Raw genomic sequence first — 16,438 nt, 5'->3', positions numbered from 1 at the left:
TCACACTGTTTGACCAGTAAATGCTGGAGTTCACAAAACATTGCTAGAGATCAGTGACCAACTATTGAAGACACTTGAAGTCATGAATGTTCTACAATGCTAAATAACTGATATGTTTGACACACAGGACACGCATTTAAAGCCTATCAAGAATCTGCAAAACATAAGAGGAGTGCTCCAGAATTTAGGCTGGTTTTAAAACCAGAAAGGGTAAATACTACATATTCAAATAAAGATTTGTGTTATACATGGGGTGCCTGGGTGGCTCACTCAGTGGAGCATCTGACTCTGGATTTTGGCACAGGTCATGATCTCACAGTCGTGTGATTGAGCCCTCAAGTTGGGCTCGTGCTGAGCCTGGAGCCTGCTTGGGTTTCTCAGTCTCCCTCTCTGTCTTTGCCCCTTCCCTGCTTGTGTGCATGCACACATGCTCTCAAAATAAATAAGTAAACATTAAAAAAAGAAAGAATTTGCATTGTACAGTTTCCTTTTGCCTTTTGTTTAGGAAAAAAATCAAATTTGAAAAATATTTTCAAGTAGGACCAGAAATAGCATTTTTTAAAAAAAATTATAACATGAAGACATCTTTCCTGACAAACAACATTTCCTGGCAATTGGAGCCCTAGGAAGGCCACGTGTTTTACAAAGAAATAGAGGTGTCAACATGAGCCTGGTCGTTGATTGGCTTCCTGAGCCTTTAAATTTTTTGTCTGTTTATTCTCCCTTATCCTGCCGATTTGACCTATTTGATTCACATTATCTGTATTTTCTTCTTAGATTATTAAAACGGGAAGAAAGCTTCACATTCATTCCTCGGTCCCGTGAAGAGCTTCCAGATAACTTTCCAAAGGAAATCCCTGGGATCTGCTATTTCCTGGAGGTAAGAACTGGTCCTAAGCAGCCAAAGCCTTCTCTTTCTTCATCAAGAATCAAGAAAGTTTCCTACAACATTGGCACCATGTTCCTCCGGGAGACAAGCCTCTGAGACCTTCAGCAGATCAAAGACTTCTCCACAAAGCACAAGCCCACAACATGGGTCATGAAGGGGGAGTGCAAAGAGATTGTTTCTCTTCCACTGATTTGCTGAGAACAAGCAGCAGAATTTCTGTGTTATGTTAGGCAATAATCCTAGAAAAAGGTGGGTGATGACTGTCAGTAAAAAAGAAACCGGAGGGGGCGGGGCAGAAATAAGAGGTGTCCATCCATAGGAGTGCTTTTAGTCATATATATATTTTAATCACAACTAACCAATAAATAGATTCTGTGTTTTCTTGTTTGTCGCACATACAGGTATCTTTCCCTATATATTTCTATCACTTTTGAGAGCCAGTTTTGATGATCAATTCCTACATTTAGTGAGTTGGTATGTGAGGAATATTTTATAATTTTGTTTCCCCGAACAGACATTTCATACGTACATCATAGCTCTGTGGTTGCCTTCCTGGCAGGAAGAACTATAACTCCACAAAATATTTTAGGGATATTACCTATTTTTATACATCTCTCTTCTGAATAATTCCATTTCACACACAACACTATTCAATTGTCAGAATCTGCTACTGTGTAGTTGGTATATTATGTAACTAACCTATTAATCAAATGTAGTTTGACATATTTAGACAGATTAGTGTTTGGACTGAGAATACATATAACAGGATTTCAGATGCTGAGAAAGCACCGTAAGTCTGCTTAGTAAACGTATCTTTTAAATTTAATTAATGTAGCATGGAATCCAGAGGAAATCAAATTTCCTAATAACAGATTGCACTATAACTAGGATCACAGAAAAGTCTTCTTACTATCTTCTACTGAATGCCGGTTACAATGAAATGCTTTGCTGCATTGGACCCTTTTCAATTTAGCGCTTCTAAATCTAGGTAGCTTGTGCTCCATGTTCGAGGACATTGTCATAAGCAGCTTGCTGCTACGGAACTTGTTAGTACTTCCCCCCCAACCCCACCTTGCCCAACCACTGATGCCTCCTAAGTCTACCTGCCATTCTTGGGAGCAAATTCCTCAACGCTGGCATTAGTGACAAAGCAGTAGTAGGGACATTTTGCCAAGAATGCTGTTTCCTCTTGCCAAATAAGCCAGGGGTGGGGGGTGGGGGAGGAACCCTGTATTTTATGGCTTTGAGATTTCAAAAAAACAAAAGAGTTTTTCTTCTGCAGTTTCATTGATGTGACTCTTCAGTCGGTGAATCCCCTTGGTGAATGCTGAAGTAGGTCTAGCCTTCAGGCCCAGTAATTGTCATCGTGACAGATAGGCTTCTATTGCACATGGTGCTAACATGGAGAGCTGTTCCCACGAATCAATACTGCATGAAAATATTATCGCAGACTCGCCCTGCAATTAGGAGCACAGCCTGTCCAGAGTTTTTCTCTTTTGGATCAAATATAAAACCCAAGTTTCTATTGAGGTTGATGAGCTGGAAACATTGGTTTCCTTGAAACCTTGAAGGGGCTCTTTCTTTTCCTTCAGATGGTATCCTCATAGACCGCTTATGTCTACTGAATGTAATCCATTTCTTGTTCTAGTCAGGTATTTCGGCTGCATTACGATTTGTTTACGACAAAACGCAGCTAAGGAGCATATTAACTAATGTCCAGTGTAACTGTGGGGCTTATGAGTATTTTTAAGTTCTCTAAGTGTGTAGCTAGAAAACATTTATAGATATGCCAAGTATTTGTTAAAATGGTGATCACTTTTGTAATTGCACCCCAAGACTTATGAGGACCCTAGGGCAACACTTAGTGTGGAGACAGGATCTAGACCCTGAGCTCTCTGATAGCTCCCTGTCCCTCTCCTCCCTGGGTCTAGTAGGCCTCTGTTTTGAACAACATGGAGGCCAGAAAGCTTGGACATTTAAGGGGAGGCATATAGACCGAGAACAGGGTGCTGTCATGGAATCTCTTCAGGGGACTGGGAGATTAAACTACTTCCTTAACTGGGAATAAGGAGAGGTTTACCATCAGGTGGCCAGCACAGGCTGGGAGCACCGGAGCCCTCATACTAAAAGCAGTCAGCCCTTGCAATGTGTTCTGTACAGCATAGGAACATGGAGAGAGCACCAAGCTTGCTCAAGTCACGGAAGCTTATGCTGCACAGGAATTTACTTAGGGTTTATTATGATCATAAGTAAATCAATAAACATTTGGGTGGTAAACAATGTGTTTTGTAACCATAAAGCCAAAAGGGACTTCCAGTAATCATCCAATTTATTTCTCTGTTTTTTGTGAAGATTTGTCTGAGCAACTATTCTAGATAGATGATCATTCTCTCTATATTTAAGAATATCTATGGCAAGCATATTTTAAAAGCATCATTAAAAATCCACTTCATTATCCAGTAATTGGTAATAGGGCCCAAGACATGAATTGTATATATATTCAGTTGGTCAAAATAACAAACTCTTTTAGTTTCTATGGTTCTACTTAGAGAAGTAGCCATATCATTGTCACAAATATCACAACGAAAAAGATACCAGAGATTTATCATATATCACAGACAGGATGTAAACTACATTTTTCAAACAATATAATCTAAATGTATCTTTGAAGCTCGAGTCTAAGACAATAGTCTCATCTGTTTCCATTTTGCCAACCTGCAAGCATTGACTATTAGTTATGCTGTTGCTATGTGTTTGCAAGTTAACTGCGTAAAATGGCCTTCGTTCTAGCTGCTGTCATAGAATTTAGAAACTGTGAAAAACTCTTACATTTTTATTTCTCCGATATAACACAGTCCACATATTCTCCATTTTGGAATTAAAACTATAACCATGAATCATAGCGAGGATTTCACTTGACTAATATCTATACATTATTCTTACCTAAAAACTGTTGCAGACACGATGCATTTTAGTGTGCAGATTAAAAGAGAATGTAAATGGGGTGTCTCATTAGACATATGGTATTACATTAGGGAAACAGTATTAATCCACTCTCAAAAGGATACATTAAAATATAATTTGGCACATAGAGCTCCTTCAGTTTAGTGTTCTTTTAGGAACCTGTTTTGAAAAAGTCACCTTATGACTAGGCATCAGCAGCAAAGATTCACAATGGCACTAGTATTATTTTGATAGAACATCATTGTTTGCAAATAAATCAGTTATTCAACAAGGTCATATACCTTCATATGTACCCCTAAACACAGTGCACAGTATGTGCTTTGGGAATCTGGATAAATAGGTAACATTAGCCATAATAACAAAGATTAATACTCAATGCCCACACAAGACAGTGGGCTGTCTCAGCTACGTACTGTGACGTCAAGAAGGAAAGAAGATATAGCTCCTATGTAACAGGTGACCAAACTGTCTAAAACCTGCCTTGATATCCATCTCTTCTCCTTTATTTTGGAATTCTCTTTTAATATCTGACTGTGTGGAGTCCAATGAGCTATGACCTGTTAGGACTCTGAGATGGGCACTGATGCCTGAGACTTTGAGTCCATGGATTCAGCACTTCAAATGTGAACTCTCATGGTCTCACACTTGGTCTTCTTGTCCAATGACAATAGTATCAGGGACATAGTCTTTTATTGTTAAAGTGCAAAAATGTGCCTCTCCGGGAAACAGTAAAACGAGACAACAGCTTCTACAGAATCTTACTCCCAAGTGCAGCAGGGCTTTTAATTGTGCAAAATGTTCCAAAGATTTCAAGCAATAAAGCAAAATTAAATTGATGCATGCAAAGAAAAGGCAAAGCCTCAGAGCCTGGAAAACCACCAAGCTCTGTTTTTTTGTTTTTTTGGTTTTTTGTTTTTTGTGTTTTTTTTTTGTACAAAAATACTGCTACCAATTGAGATCCTGTATTTCAGTTTGGGAGATATCAAAAAGGAACTCAAGATGACAACTGTCATTATGTCATTACATATATTTCCTGAAAGCGCCTTGGGATCGTGACTTGCTGAGGGCAGGTATAACGGATCGTCAGGGCCTATTTACACAGGTAGGTTTCTGTCTTATCATGCGTTTGGAGCATGACCCTGTCTTACTCCATGCTGTCACTGGAAACAAGCTGGCTCCCTCAGCCATGGCCCCAACAACCCCATCCTCCTTGTGCTTCTGAACCTAAGATGGCCACAGCAAAAGTTGCTGATGTCTGTCTCAGGCAGACAGAAAGACTCACTCCAGGCCCAAGTAACAATGCACTTCTGAAGTGAACTAAGCACTTCAAGTTGTGCTGGGGCATGCCAACACCTGCAGCTTTTCCCTGTGCTTTGTCTTCAAAATAACAATCTGACTCCAAGCACTTGGTGTAACTTCATAGAAAATTCCTTCAAAATGAATGATATATGACTCTGCATAGGCTTTGGGCAACACCAGATGCCTTTCAGCCAACAATACCTAGAAACTCAAGTCCAAGGACCAAGCCCCATACTGCAGCCTAGGTATTTCTATTATTAAGTTATAGATCTTCAACTACAAAATCTATGTTGTATCAGAGGCTTCTATAAGGGTATTTTATGAGATAGAGCTGGAAAAACACAGTATAGGAGAGACTGAGTAATCAGAGGCTAACATATTCCAATCTGAATGATTCTGTATGGGTAGCTCTTGATAGGAATATACTTCATCCACAAGCAGTTGATTTCATATATACATAAGTTGTGTTAACATGACTGAACTTTATTGTTAGGTGGATAAACTGGCCCCAGCATTGGACTCAGTAGGAGGATCCTTGAGGTGGTGAATGAAGAACAGACTCTGATATTATAGACAGAGTAGCATAAATCTTGTCAGAATATACTGAGATAGTGTGCAAAATTCCTTCCTCACACTTGATTCAAACAAATGAAACCTAAGTATTCTTGTCCTGCTGCTTTTCTGTTGCCTTCCTTCCTTTTTTTCCTTCTCCCTTTCATAAAGAAAGGTCAGTGCTACAGTCAATCTCACCTTATAAAATAGTTACAGTTTTATAATGTAATGAATGCTCTTTGTGTGTTTGTGGGTGTACGTATGCGTGCGTGTGTACGTATGCGTGCGTGTGTGTGCCGAATGTAGAGATTAACATGATTAAAAGGAGTGCCATTTTGAAGGACCTACAAGGTCAAAAATTAAAGTTTGCATTTTTATTTCCGATATGTTGTGACCAGAGCACAGCACCAGTCAAGTGCTCCACTGCCATCCCATCCTTATTAAGAAATGATCCTGTTCAATGGTTCAGCTCATCAGCTTGGTAGTCTCTGACTGCCTACCTAAGAATGACCTAGGAAGCTTTCAGAAATACAAATTATTGAGCTTGACTTGTGTGGCCTAGGAATCTGTACTGAGAAAAAAATCACTCTCAGTAATGTGAATATATAGCCAGATTTGGGAATTATTGAAGAGTATTCAAATCATCCCAATTACTAGGAATAAATACAAGTTGACTAAGGGAGTATATATTATGTCATGTGTAGTTATTTTGAAGAGCTAAGTATTCTGGGCTTTGTGGCATTATTTCCTTCACAAGTTTTAATTTTAGTTTTAGTCTCAAATTTACAGTCTGCTTTTTGAGCACGATATTTCAAACCTATTAGAGAAAGGAGTCAACACTAATAAGCATGAGGAATGAATATTGCTCACTATAGGGCTATCAGGCACACTAGATATGGTACCATTTTCTTAGTTACCACCAGAGCTGTGCAGGATATCATAGTATTTGCTGATCCTCACCACCAAGATATTAACTATCAACTTTTGAACACAGAAGCAAATGTCGAAGTGACAGCCTGATTTCTGAATGCTTTGATTTTTATGTTATAAGAAATCACCAACTCAATACTTAGTCTCACTCTGTACTTTTCACGTTGAATTGTGCATTCATCTAAAAATGATTTCCTAGCAATACTTTATAACAACCTTGCAAGCAATAATTTAAGCCATGGTATGATGCCACATGAAACCTGCACTTTTGTGCACGTCATAGAACCTTTAGGGAAATAGAGACACGTTTTATACAAGCAATAATATAGCTGGCATGGACTCTCAAAAGATATCCGTGATTCTACTACAGCGAAATGAGCAGCAGCAAGTGATAAGTTGGACGAAAATTAGCTGAGCAAATAATATGGTTCATCTGTCTCAGAAGTTATTCATTTGCACACATGCTATAAAGTAATAGACTCCCATCACATTATTTCTCTTGTATAACTTTTAAGTACCTATTGTAATATGATTTCTATTCCTCTCAAGAGATATGTGTATGTAATGTTGCCCAGACTTTCAGATCTTTGTGGAATATAGTAGTAAGGAACAGTTAAGGATGGATAAATGAGTAAAGGTGGAGCAGAGGTTGGATGAGTTGGTTGAGAATGTAGGCTTTGCAGAAATGTAGATAGATGTTAGGACATGTAAATTCAACTCTTGGATTGATAAGGTCTCAGAAGATGAAAGACAAAAAGAGCTCACAACTACTGTTTTCTATGGTGGCAAATACTTAGTGAGTACAATAGTATTTTGTCTCCAGAATATGATTGGTTGGATGTCACCTGTAGCATAATTTAAGAAACATCTGAAAATGATTCTGTAGCCATGTTGCAAATAACCTGCCCTTCTCAACTATTTTGATGATAGCAGTGAAGCTTGCAAATTTCAAACTGAGGAACTTAAATGTTTAGTCTCAAAATGTAATTTTAATCAAATATGGCATAATCAATAATAATCGGTCCTTTAATACTTAAATTACCCCTCCACCATTTAGCATAACATACTAGGATTATAGCTAAAAGCAACCAGTAAATTTATGTGACACCGAGGAACTTCTAAACATCAGATTATCATTTAGCAAAGTCACATAAGTTTAGGATCCATTCAGAGGCCTCTCAATAAGATTACAGCTCCCATCACTGCCTCGGCCTGTAAGCTCTCTTTTAACCATGAATCTGAATACAGTTGGGATGGTGCATGAGTTTGCTGCTAGATTACCTTCCTGTTACCACTGCAAAAGTTAAGGCAGCATCCTTGTCACAATTTAGAGAAGACCCCTGCTGAAAATCCAGCAGGATTGTTGAGTCCCTGAGAAAGCTTTTGACAATTTTCTTTTGGTATGTCATTGGATGCTTAATTCTTAGTAAATGTGCTTTTGATTGTTAAGAATGAAAAATACTTAATTTGAACGTGTTAAACTATAGTGAACTTATCCTCTCAGCAAATTCATCTAATTGGTGAGCAGATCATTCTTAATATTAGACGTCAGTACTGTTATTATGGAAAGCAGAAAACTAAATAGCAAGCCCAAGTCGTACCTTGTTTCTGATTCTTTTGATACATATTTTAAAAATAAAGGGATCAGTTCATGTTCAGCCTTCTTCTGTGGCCTTTTCACTATTTGGAGATAAAGAAGAGATTCTTCTAAATATGTTTTTATGGTGGCCTGTTAATACAGTCATGTATTAACTGGGGTAAAATCAGAAATGTGCAAAATTGCTTCTTCACACTACCTCCGTTTTTCAAGACACTCCTGCCATTTTGCTGCCTGGCAGTTGTAAGTCAGACTCAGACGGACGGACACGGGATGTGTGGAAAGGGTGGGGATGGGAGGAGCGTTAGAAGAGATTAAGCAAAAAGATTTACTTGTTTTTTTCAGGAAGGTATAGATACCCTTAGAGGAGAGGAAGTTTCCATAATAGACACATGTGGTTTCATGAAGCCAAATGACTTATCTGACTGCTGATCATTCTTATTTTGAAAAGAGAAAAGGGAAAAAATTCTTCACAAGCCATAGTCTGTTTTCTTAGGAGGTAGTGTCAGCCGCTCAGTAGTGGCACCACCAGTAATGCTGGGATTAGAGCCTCACGGAGATAAATATAGAACCCCTCTGAAGGTGGCAGATAGAACCAGCCGTGGTTTCTGTGATAAAGGTAAATGGAAGTGTCAGAACATTTCCCCCTTTATAACACGCCTGGCTGAGGTAACATTCAGGGAGAAGAATACAGTCTGATTTTATACATCCTTTTTCTGGGTGTTCTGGCATGATAGCAATGATAGCTTTCCCTTGCTGGGAACTTTGATCACTAAGAATGAAAACTATATTGGGTTCTACAATCAGGAAAATCATTTTTGGAGCTCTGCTCTCCTCCAAATTCTTCTTCACCCTGTTCTCCAGGTGGGCTTTGGCTGCCGGCATGACTAGCGCTCAACTGTAGATAGAAGCCTTTCTGACCCCAAGCCCACCCAGCTCCTGCAGGGACACTCCAGAAGTGGAGCCAGCCAGAGTCACCCCAGCATCGGACCGTGTGCTGTGGGAGAGAGCAAGAGGCGCCCTCAGGCTTCCGAAATTAGAGGCGGTCAGGTAGCCCTTTTTCTTCACATCTATGGAACTGGTAATTCGAGCAGAGATTTTTTAGAACGGGAAAATTTTTAAGGAAGGAAACAAATCTGGATAATTGTTAGTCAAAATTATCAGCTAGAAAAAGAATTTAGGACAAAGATTTGCCATCTTAAAAGACTCAACTTACTTCCATCCCAAAGTTGGAATGCTAGACACTTTTCAAAGTTTTCTAAATGTATCAAGTTCTTCAGCACTGAGAAAGAAAAAAAATGTTGTTGATGCATTTCTTAAGGTTTAACCCCCCAGGGATAACACATAATTATAAGATGCATTTAAATAATTGTTTTCTCCATGTTTCCATTTGTGGCAGAAAATATATAGAGGATGTCACAAAAAAGGTAAACTTACAAATTGCGGCATTAAGCCACGGTTTGCAAATTGGGCAACAACATTCTTTACTTAAAATGATAAACTCATTTTTAATAATATAAGCATTGAGAATAATAGTCAAATAATATTGTGTTAAGACTTGTTCACATTAGGATTATTCATCTTATGATTCTCAAACCAAAATCTAAATCAAAGTTACTGTATACGCAGATCATTTGAACAAATATAAATATCCTACATCACCTCTGACAAACAACAGTCTATACATTTCTGTACCCAATGAGACATCAAATCCTGAACTATTCTACATTTGTTATCTCCCTAGAAGCATTCCTCTATGCTCAATGTCACTAACTTTCAAGGCCAGCAAGAGAAGACAGTTTTCTTCTGAGGGTGGGGTAGTCTGGATCAGTACATTTCTGTATAAGCACTTAAAACATTCCCTCCCTCTTTCTTTTCTTTTCTTTTCTTTTCTTTTCTTTTCTTTTCGTTTCTTTTCTTTTCTTTTCTTTTCTTTTTTCTTTCTTTCTTTCTTTCTTTCTTTCTTTCTTTCTTTCTTTCTTTCTTCCCTTTTTGCTTTTTTCATTCAAATCTCCATGAAGTGAAGCATAATATTGGAAATATCAGGGTGGCCAGAAAGCTTATCAACAACCTGAAACCCCCCTTCCAAATTTTATTGGTATAAGTTACCATGTTGAAATTAAAACCCAACCTTGGCTTGGAGTCTCAGATGAATTATTTTTATAGTATTTGACTAGAAGGAACTATCAAGAAGAAATTAACTCTTATGGTAGATGTCATTCTAGCCAGGAAGGTCTCAATAACCTAGATGACTGTGTAACTATCTACATTTATTCAGGGGGGTGTTTTTAAAACTTCTTTAGTCTTTGTGGTTGTTGTGTGAAGATGATTATTCCTGGATGACAGCCAAAACTATTATTGCTATATTTTTCATCTGTTTCAAATGTGTCACCAGGCACTTGTAAAATCCATTCCTTGTTTTGTTATATGACTCCGTGACCTGGGATAATGGGCACTCGTTGTTTTTTTTTTTTTTTTTTTTTTGACCCTCAAAAAACTTTTTTTTTTTCATCTAAAAGAATTCTTCTAGCAAAAATGTAAATAAACACCTGAGTATGGAGGTGTCCCATTTTATGAGCATATATGAAATACTTTGGATTCAGCTAGACTGCAAGAAAGGGAAAGGATAGAAACTGGGAAGATGAAAAGAGACAGAAAAGTCAAACTTTACCTACATTAAGATTATGTCTGTAGCCCAACCCTGTTCATCCCAAAGAAGGCTGAAAAAAGATGAAATGATGATCGATTTTTTAAATACGGTATTCATATTTAATAGAATGTCATAAAATTCATCATGTCAAAACTTTGATAAATGAGAAACTTAAAAATATATGCTCTTCAGAATGAGTCTATTTAACTTTTTTTAACGTTTATTTATTATTGAGAGACAGAGAGAGACAGAGCAGGAGCATGGGAGGGGCAGAGAGAGGGGAGACACAGAATCCCAAGCAGGCTCCAGGCTCTAAGCTGTCAGCACAGAGCCCAACGCGGGGCTCAAACTCACAAACCGCGAGATCATGACCTGAGCCGAAGTCAGACGCTCAACCGACTGAGCCAACCAGGCACCCCAGAATGAATCTATTTAAAAGTACAGGAACTTTTTGCTTCATACATGCCCACTGCCAGAATTTGTGTTGTCTTGGGAAAATGTGGTATTATGTCTTTAAACACTATTTGCCGTATGTCCTAATTAAACATTAGTATAGTCTTAATGAGAAACAGTGAAAGGGTCCCCATATTGAGTGTGGCTGTCGCTTGTGCATCAGTGGAATTTGATATTATTTCTCAGGAAGACTCTTGGCAAGAGTAAAGTGAATGGCCTGCGTACAGGGATTATGTGCAGTAAACTAATTAAAGATTGCCAGCTTCTCTTTATATCCTTTTCGTTCTTTCTCTCTCTCCCTCTCTCCCTTCTTCTCTCCTTCTTTCCTTCCTTCCTTCCTTCTTCTCTTTCTTTGTAGCTCTTATGAAAGATGTAAAAATAGTATTTCACTATTGGCTGGGGTTTCTCTTTTTCAGTTTCATGCCACTGAGCACAATGTGGATTCAGGAGGTAAGGAAAAGGAGAACATGTTAGATAAAGATTGTTTGGGGAAAGAAAAGGCTGAGTTAATTGAGACCTTGGCTTCTCAGTTAACAAAACAGGGGTTTAAAAATATATATGTATGTTGTTCTTTCACAATGAATTTAAACACTTTCTCAAGAAGTTATCAGGGTCAATCTTTTTGGACATTTTTGCCCCTACAAGGATCTTCATTTAGAAGAATCCTCTTTACTTCTTTACAAATAGTAATTTTTTACTTGGGTACCAAGCGCTCATTGAAATAGAAAAGAAGATTTCTCCATTTGGAGGGAAACTGTTATTTTTTTTTTTTAATTACTTTCCAGTAAGGCAAATACACCCAATGCTACTTGATTTTACTGGCTTTTTATTTAGAGAGAACTGTTACACTGTCTTGCTTCCTCTGTATACCCCTCTGTAACTCAGTTTGGCATAGCATGATGTTTTGGGTTCTCTTTTGAGGGTCTGAAAACATTTGCTATCAATTTTCTAAGTCTACTGTATTGAAAAAGCAATATACAATGTATTCCCTGTTTCTTAGCTCTATGCCTTTGACATTTAGTATATATTCAGATAGCTATTTATAACCACAATTTCTACTTATTCACCAGAATTAACTAATTACCATGTTCTTAAATACAAAAAGACACAGGTTGGATCATCTACAAATCCCAACCCAAAACCATTTTTTTTTCAAGGAAAATTCAATCATTTCTAGCAAAGTATTTGATTCTTAAGGGAAAAGAAGTGAATTATTTAAAAAAGTGAGGAAGACAGAATATGCCCTTTCATTTTAGATATCCCTAACACTATAATCATTTGAACAAGTATTGAGTAAGATTTAAAAAATCTTTAATCTCTGGAACTGAAAATGTTATTTTCATTTTTTGTTACTGTATTAACATTACATTCAAACTATTTGTCCTTGTCTCCATGATATAGATGTATTCATTACAGAAAATTACATAGAAATAATGCAGCCTTTTTTTTTTTTTTTCATGGAAAGATGTGCTTCTGTAAGTCCTTTATCTTTGAATTTTGGTTCTCACTTCTCATTTAGACTTCATCTTTATACCCCTCAAGGGTTTTCTATGTTCAGCCAGTCAGGCCAGAGAAAGGATATGAAAACTTGAGAAAAATTTAACACTTTAAAAGAGTAAATTTCTATGTTAATTGACTTTTATTTATTTCATGCTGACCAAACTATTGTGAAATTGTGAAGACACAGGCAGCTACCATATAAATTGACACTTCAGAAAATCCAAATTACTTTCTTACCATCATTTCCAGTGTTAAGAAAGCCTGTGTCTCAAAATGATGCACAAGGTCAGTATTTGTTCAAATGAACACACATGACCTTCAGTACCTTTACCGTTTTTATTTCTTGAGGGAAATATGTTTAATAATGATGTAAGAGTAGAAAAAAATTGGTTGAGGGAAACAGAAGAAATTGAGATCAGATGAGAGCAGCTGGGACCCACAGTCCCATTTTCTCCATGTCTTTGCCTCCTGCTGAGTTGGCATATGAGGCCCAGATTGGTATTCTACTAATCACGGTCTCCTTGAAGAATTTGGGTAGAAGCAAAAATTACTCCAACTACATGGTCATTTGTTCACATCATTGTGGCAGGTTTTGACTACTGTGAATACTAGGTTAAGTTCAAATTAAAAAAAATGGTCCATGGAGAGAAAGAATTTTTTATTTTTCTTAGAGATGGATAAACAGCTTTTCCCTTATAAAAGAAAAAAATCTTCCTGGGAGTTAGGCCTTGGAAAAACTCTGAAGTTTTATAGCATCTGCCTGCAACTACATTATACTTCAGTAATCAAGTGACAGAATTGCCTCATTATGCTTTTAAAATGTACTGATTAAGTGCATTCCAGAAATAATACGTATCATTCTTCATTTCAAAATCAACCTACCTAAATTCTGACTCTTCAACTGTGAGTAGCCATTTTACAAAACCAAAGGGTCTCATTTCCCAAACAGTATTTTAGATTTAAAAACTTGCCTGTTCATTTCAGTGGATAACTAGCCAGTGCATTTCCATCAAACATTCTGGCACTATATAATAATCAATAGGTTTCCCAGCTCAATAAAAACACATAGTTATAATGTGCTAGGCCTCCATTTGCTTCCTCTGCATGGGGTAGGTCTTACATAACAAGATACCTGAATTATTTTAATACTTTGGCCAATTCATTTGCTGTAATTTCATGGGTCTGAATTTTTGGTTTGGCTTGCGATGTAAATACTATTGTACATCTGCTATTTTGCTATCAGAGTATACTTTGTGAGTCATTTCTTTTAAAAAAATCTAGTTATCACAAACTTGAATTACAATGTCATTAATAATACCAGGTAATATACTAATATATCTGTAAGGCATGGTTAAATTGCATATATTTTGAAATGTCAAGCTATTTTTTTTTAAAGATGAATGCATCTCTTAAACCTGTACCATTAATTAAAAAGTTTCATTTGGTGTTTCATATTATATTTTCAATATTTTCCTTTATTAGTACAGGTTTAGAGAAACTTTTTCTGAATGAAATGATAAAATATGCCTCATTTCACTGGAATTTTAAGAATACTAGTACCTGTAAAAGTATGTAAGCACTTACAGGATTATAAACTTCCACTCTATCTTCTTTGGTTTTCATGTAACACCACTTTTTACTTGTGTGATTATTTTTATTTGTAATTATTCCAAATCACGCACAGTGTAAATAGCATGTTTCATCATGAAAAATGTCTTTGTATTTATAGACTGCAGAACAAGGTAAATTTGTATATGAAAAATGAGGAAAGCCTCGGATTCTTACAAAACACAGTGGAAATAACAGTTGTGTGTGTTAAATTTACATAATTCATTACAAAATTAAGTCATGCATTTATTTACTTTCTAAGTCCAAACTGTCACTTATAAAATATTTAAATCAATAAATAATACCAAAAAAGATGAGTCTATAGATTCTTTTAAGCATATTTTTTTCACAACGTGAATGATAATGACTAAGAATATGAATGAGGGCTGCCTGGGTCTCTCAGTCCGTTAAGCATCTAACTCTTGATTTGGGCTCAGAGGTCATGATCTCACAGTTCATGCAATCGAGCCCCATAGGGCTCTGTGCTGGCAGCCCGGAGCCTGCTTGGGATTCTCTCTCTCCCTCTCTCTCCCCCCCTCCCCCACTTGCTCTCTCTCTAAATAAATAAACATTTTCTTTAAATGTCAGTTGCATACCCACTGGGTGCCTGTCAGCCCTCATCCAGCAGTTAGATTAGATGCTGCACACACCTAAAAGAAGACCATTTTGATCCCATGTTCCTGTATTTCTGCAGTGAATATATATGAAAGCAAGTCACATTTGTTACTGTGTTGGCCCTCTTCTCCATAACCACTAGGTCTCAACTATACCAATCTATTTCTAGTATTTCTAGCTGTTCCCAAAGTGCTGGGGAAAAATCTGTTATAGGACGGCCCACAGGACTGATAGGGGAACTCAAGTCCCTGCCCGGAGACTCCCCTTTCCGGTTTTTCTTCCCACCCCGCTTGCCATGCACAAACAGACTATAAATTGTCCCCTCTGCTTATGTTTGGGGTGCAGACCTCTGGAGAATGATCTCGTCTGAGCCCACCGGTGTAAAATAAACCCCCCGCCTTCCAAGATCTCGAAGTGCCACTTGATCCTTCTGCCTGGTGACCCAGACCAGTTTCCATAACAAAAGAACTGTGTTGAACAGAGCTGTTCTCATTTTCTGCCCTGGTCCTCTTACAGACATCTGCAGTTCTGAAGCCACTGGGAAGTACTTTTCTGACCCTATGACACTGAGGAGGCAGAAAAAAGTAGAGGATGTGTGCACACATGCCTGTGTGGGGCGTGGGAAAACTGCAATTAAAAGGCGGAAATGGAACAAAGTTCCTGGGTGTGGAGCAGGATGGGGTCCTGGTTATGCAGCTCTGGCTACATCTAAAGGAGCGTGGGGCAATCTTCCTTAGTGGCTTCCATAGCCCCCAAATGCTACACATATTTATAGGTTTAAGCACTGATGGCCAGCAGAGTGAAACATTTCTCCTGGAACCCCCTATGTCTTAAGACTAATGCTTTGCTACAGGGAAAACAACCTTAGCTTGACAATAGCTACTAGGCCTCCACTCTCTTGGGAATCTTCTTTAGCATATGAAAATCTCACTGGAAACTTCCCCTGGACTTTACCTCCCCCAACCCCATAGTATATAACCAGTCTCTCATCATGGTCCCAGGGCAGCTCTTCCTGCCCATGGGTCTTGTCCCCTGTGCTTCAATAAAATCACCTTTTTGCACCAAAGACATCTTCAAGAATTCTTTCTTGGCCATTGGCTCCGGACCTCATGAACCCCGCTGTCACCCCCAAAACCTCATCAGTAACTTCACAGGTTTTTCAAGACAGGATCCTTTTTGTCTTTGTTGCTGGACAAGATAATCTCCTTAAAACTTAGAAGGCTTCAGGTGCCTGGGTGGCTCAGTTGGTTGTGTCCAGCTCTTTTTATTTAAACAAATTTTTAAATGTTTTTTCCATTTATTTTTGAGAGAGAGAGCACGCAAGCCCGTGGGTGCACCTGCAAGCAGGGGAGGAGCAGAGAGAGAGGGTGACAGAATTCGA

The 16,438-nt window shown here is 37.9% G+C and overlaps 1 protein-coding gene across 1 annotated transcript in view; it reads left to right on the top strand.

Annotated features, from left to right (window-relative positions):
- Window positions 1–1,632, top strand: part of GUCY1A2 (guanylate cyclase 1 soluble subunit alpha 2) — a 321,468-nt gene extending 319,836 nt beyond the window's left edge. Inside the window, exon 8 of the mRNA XM_042904735.1 lies at window positions 778–1,632. Within this exon, the coding sequence (XP_042760669.1) occupies window positions 778–985 (208 nt within the window). The 3' untranslated portion in view covers window positions 986–1,632. The remainder of the gene's footprint in view (window positions 1–777) is intronic.
- The last annotated feature ends 14,806 nt before the right edge of the window (window positions 1,633–16,438 follow it).

The sequence above is a fragment of the Panthera leo genome, chromosome D1 (assembly GCF_018350215.1).
Source record: "Panthera leo isolate Ple1 chromosome D1, P.leo_Ple1_pat1.1, whole genome shotgun sequence".
NCBI classification, from domain to species: domain Eukaryota; kingdom Metazoa; phylum Chordata; class Mammalia; order Carnivora; family Felidae; genus Panthera; species Panthera leo.
The sequence above is the reverse complement of the archived record's forward strand: the minus strand, read 5'-3'. Positions and strand labels throughout refer to the sequence as shown.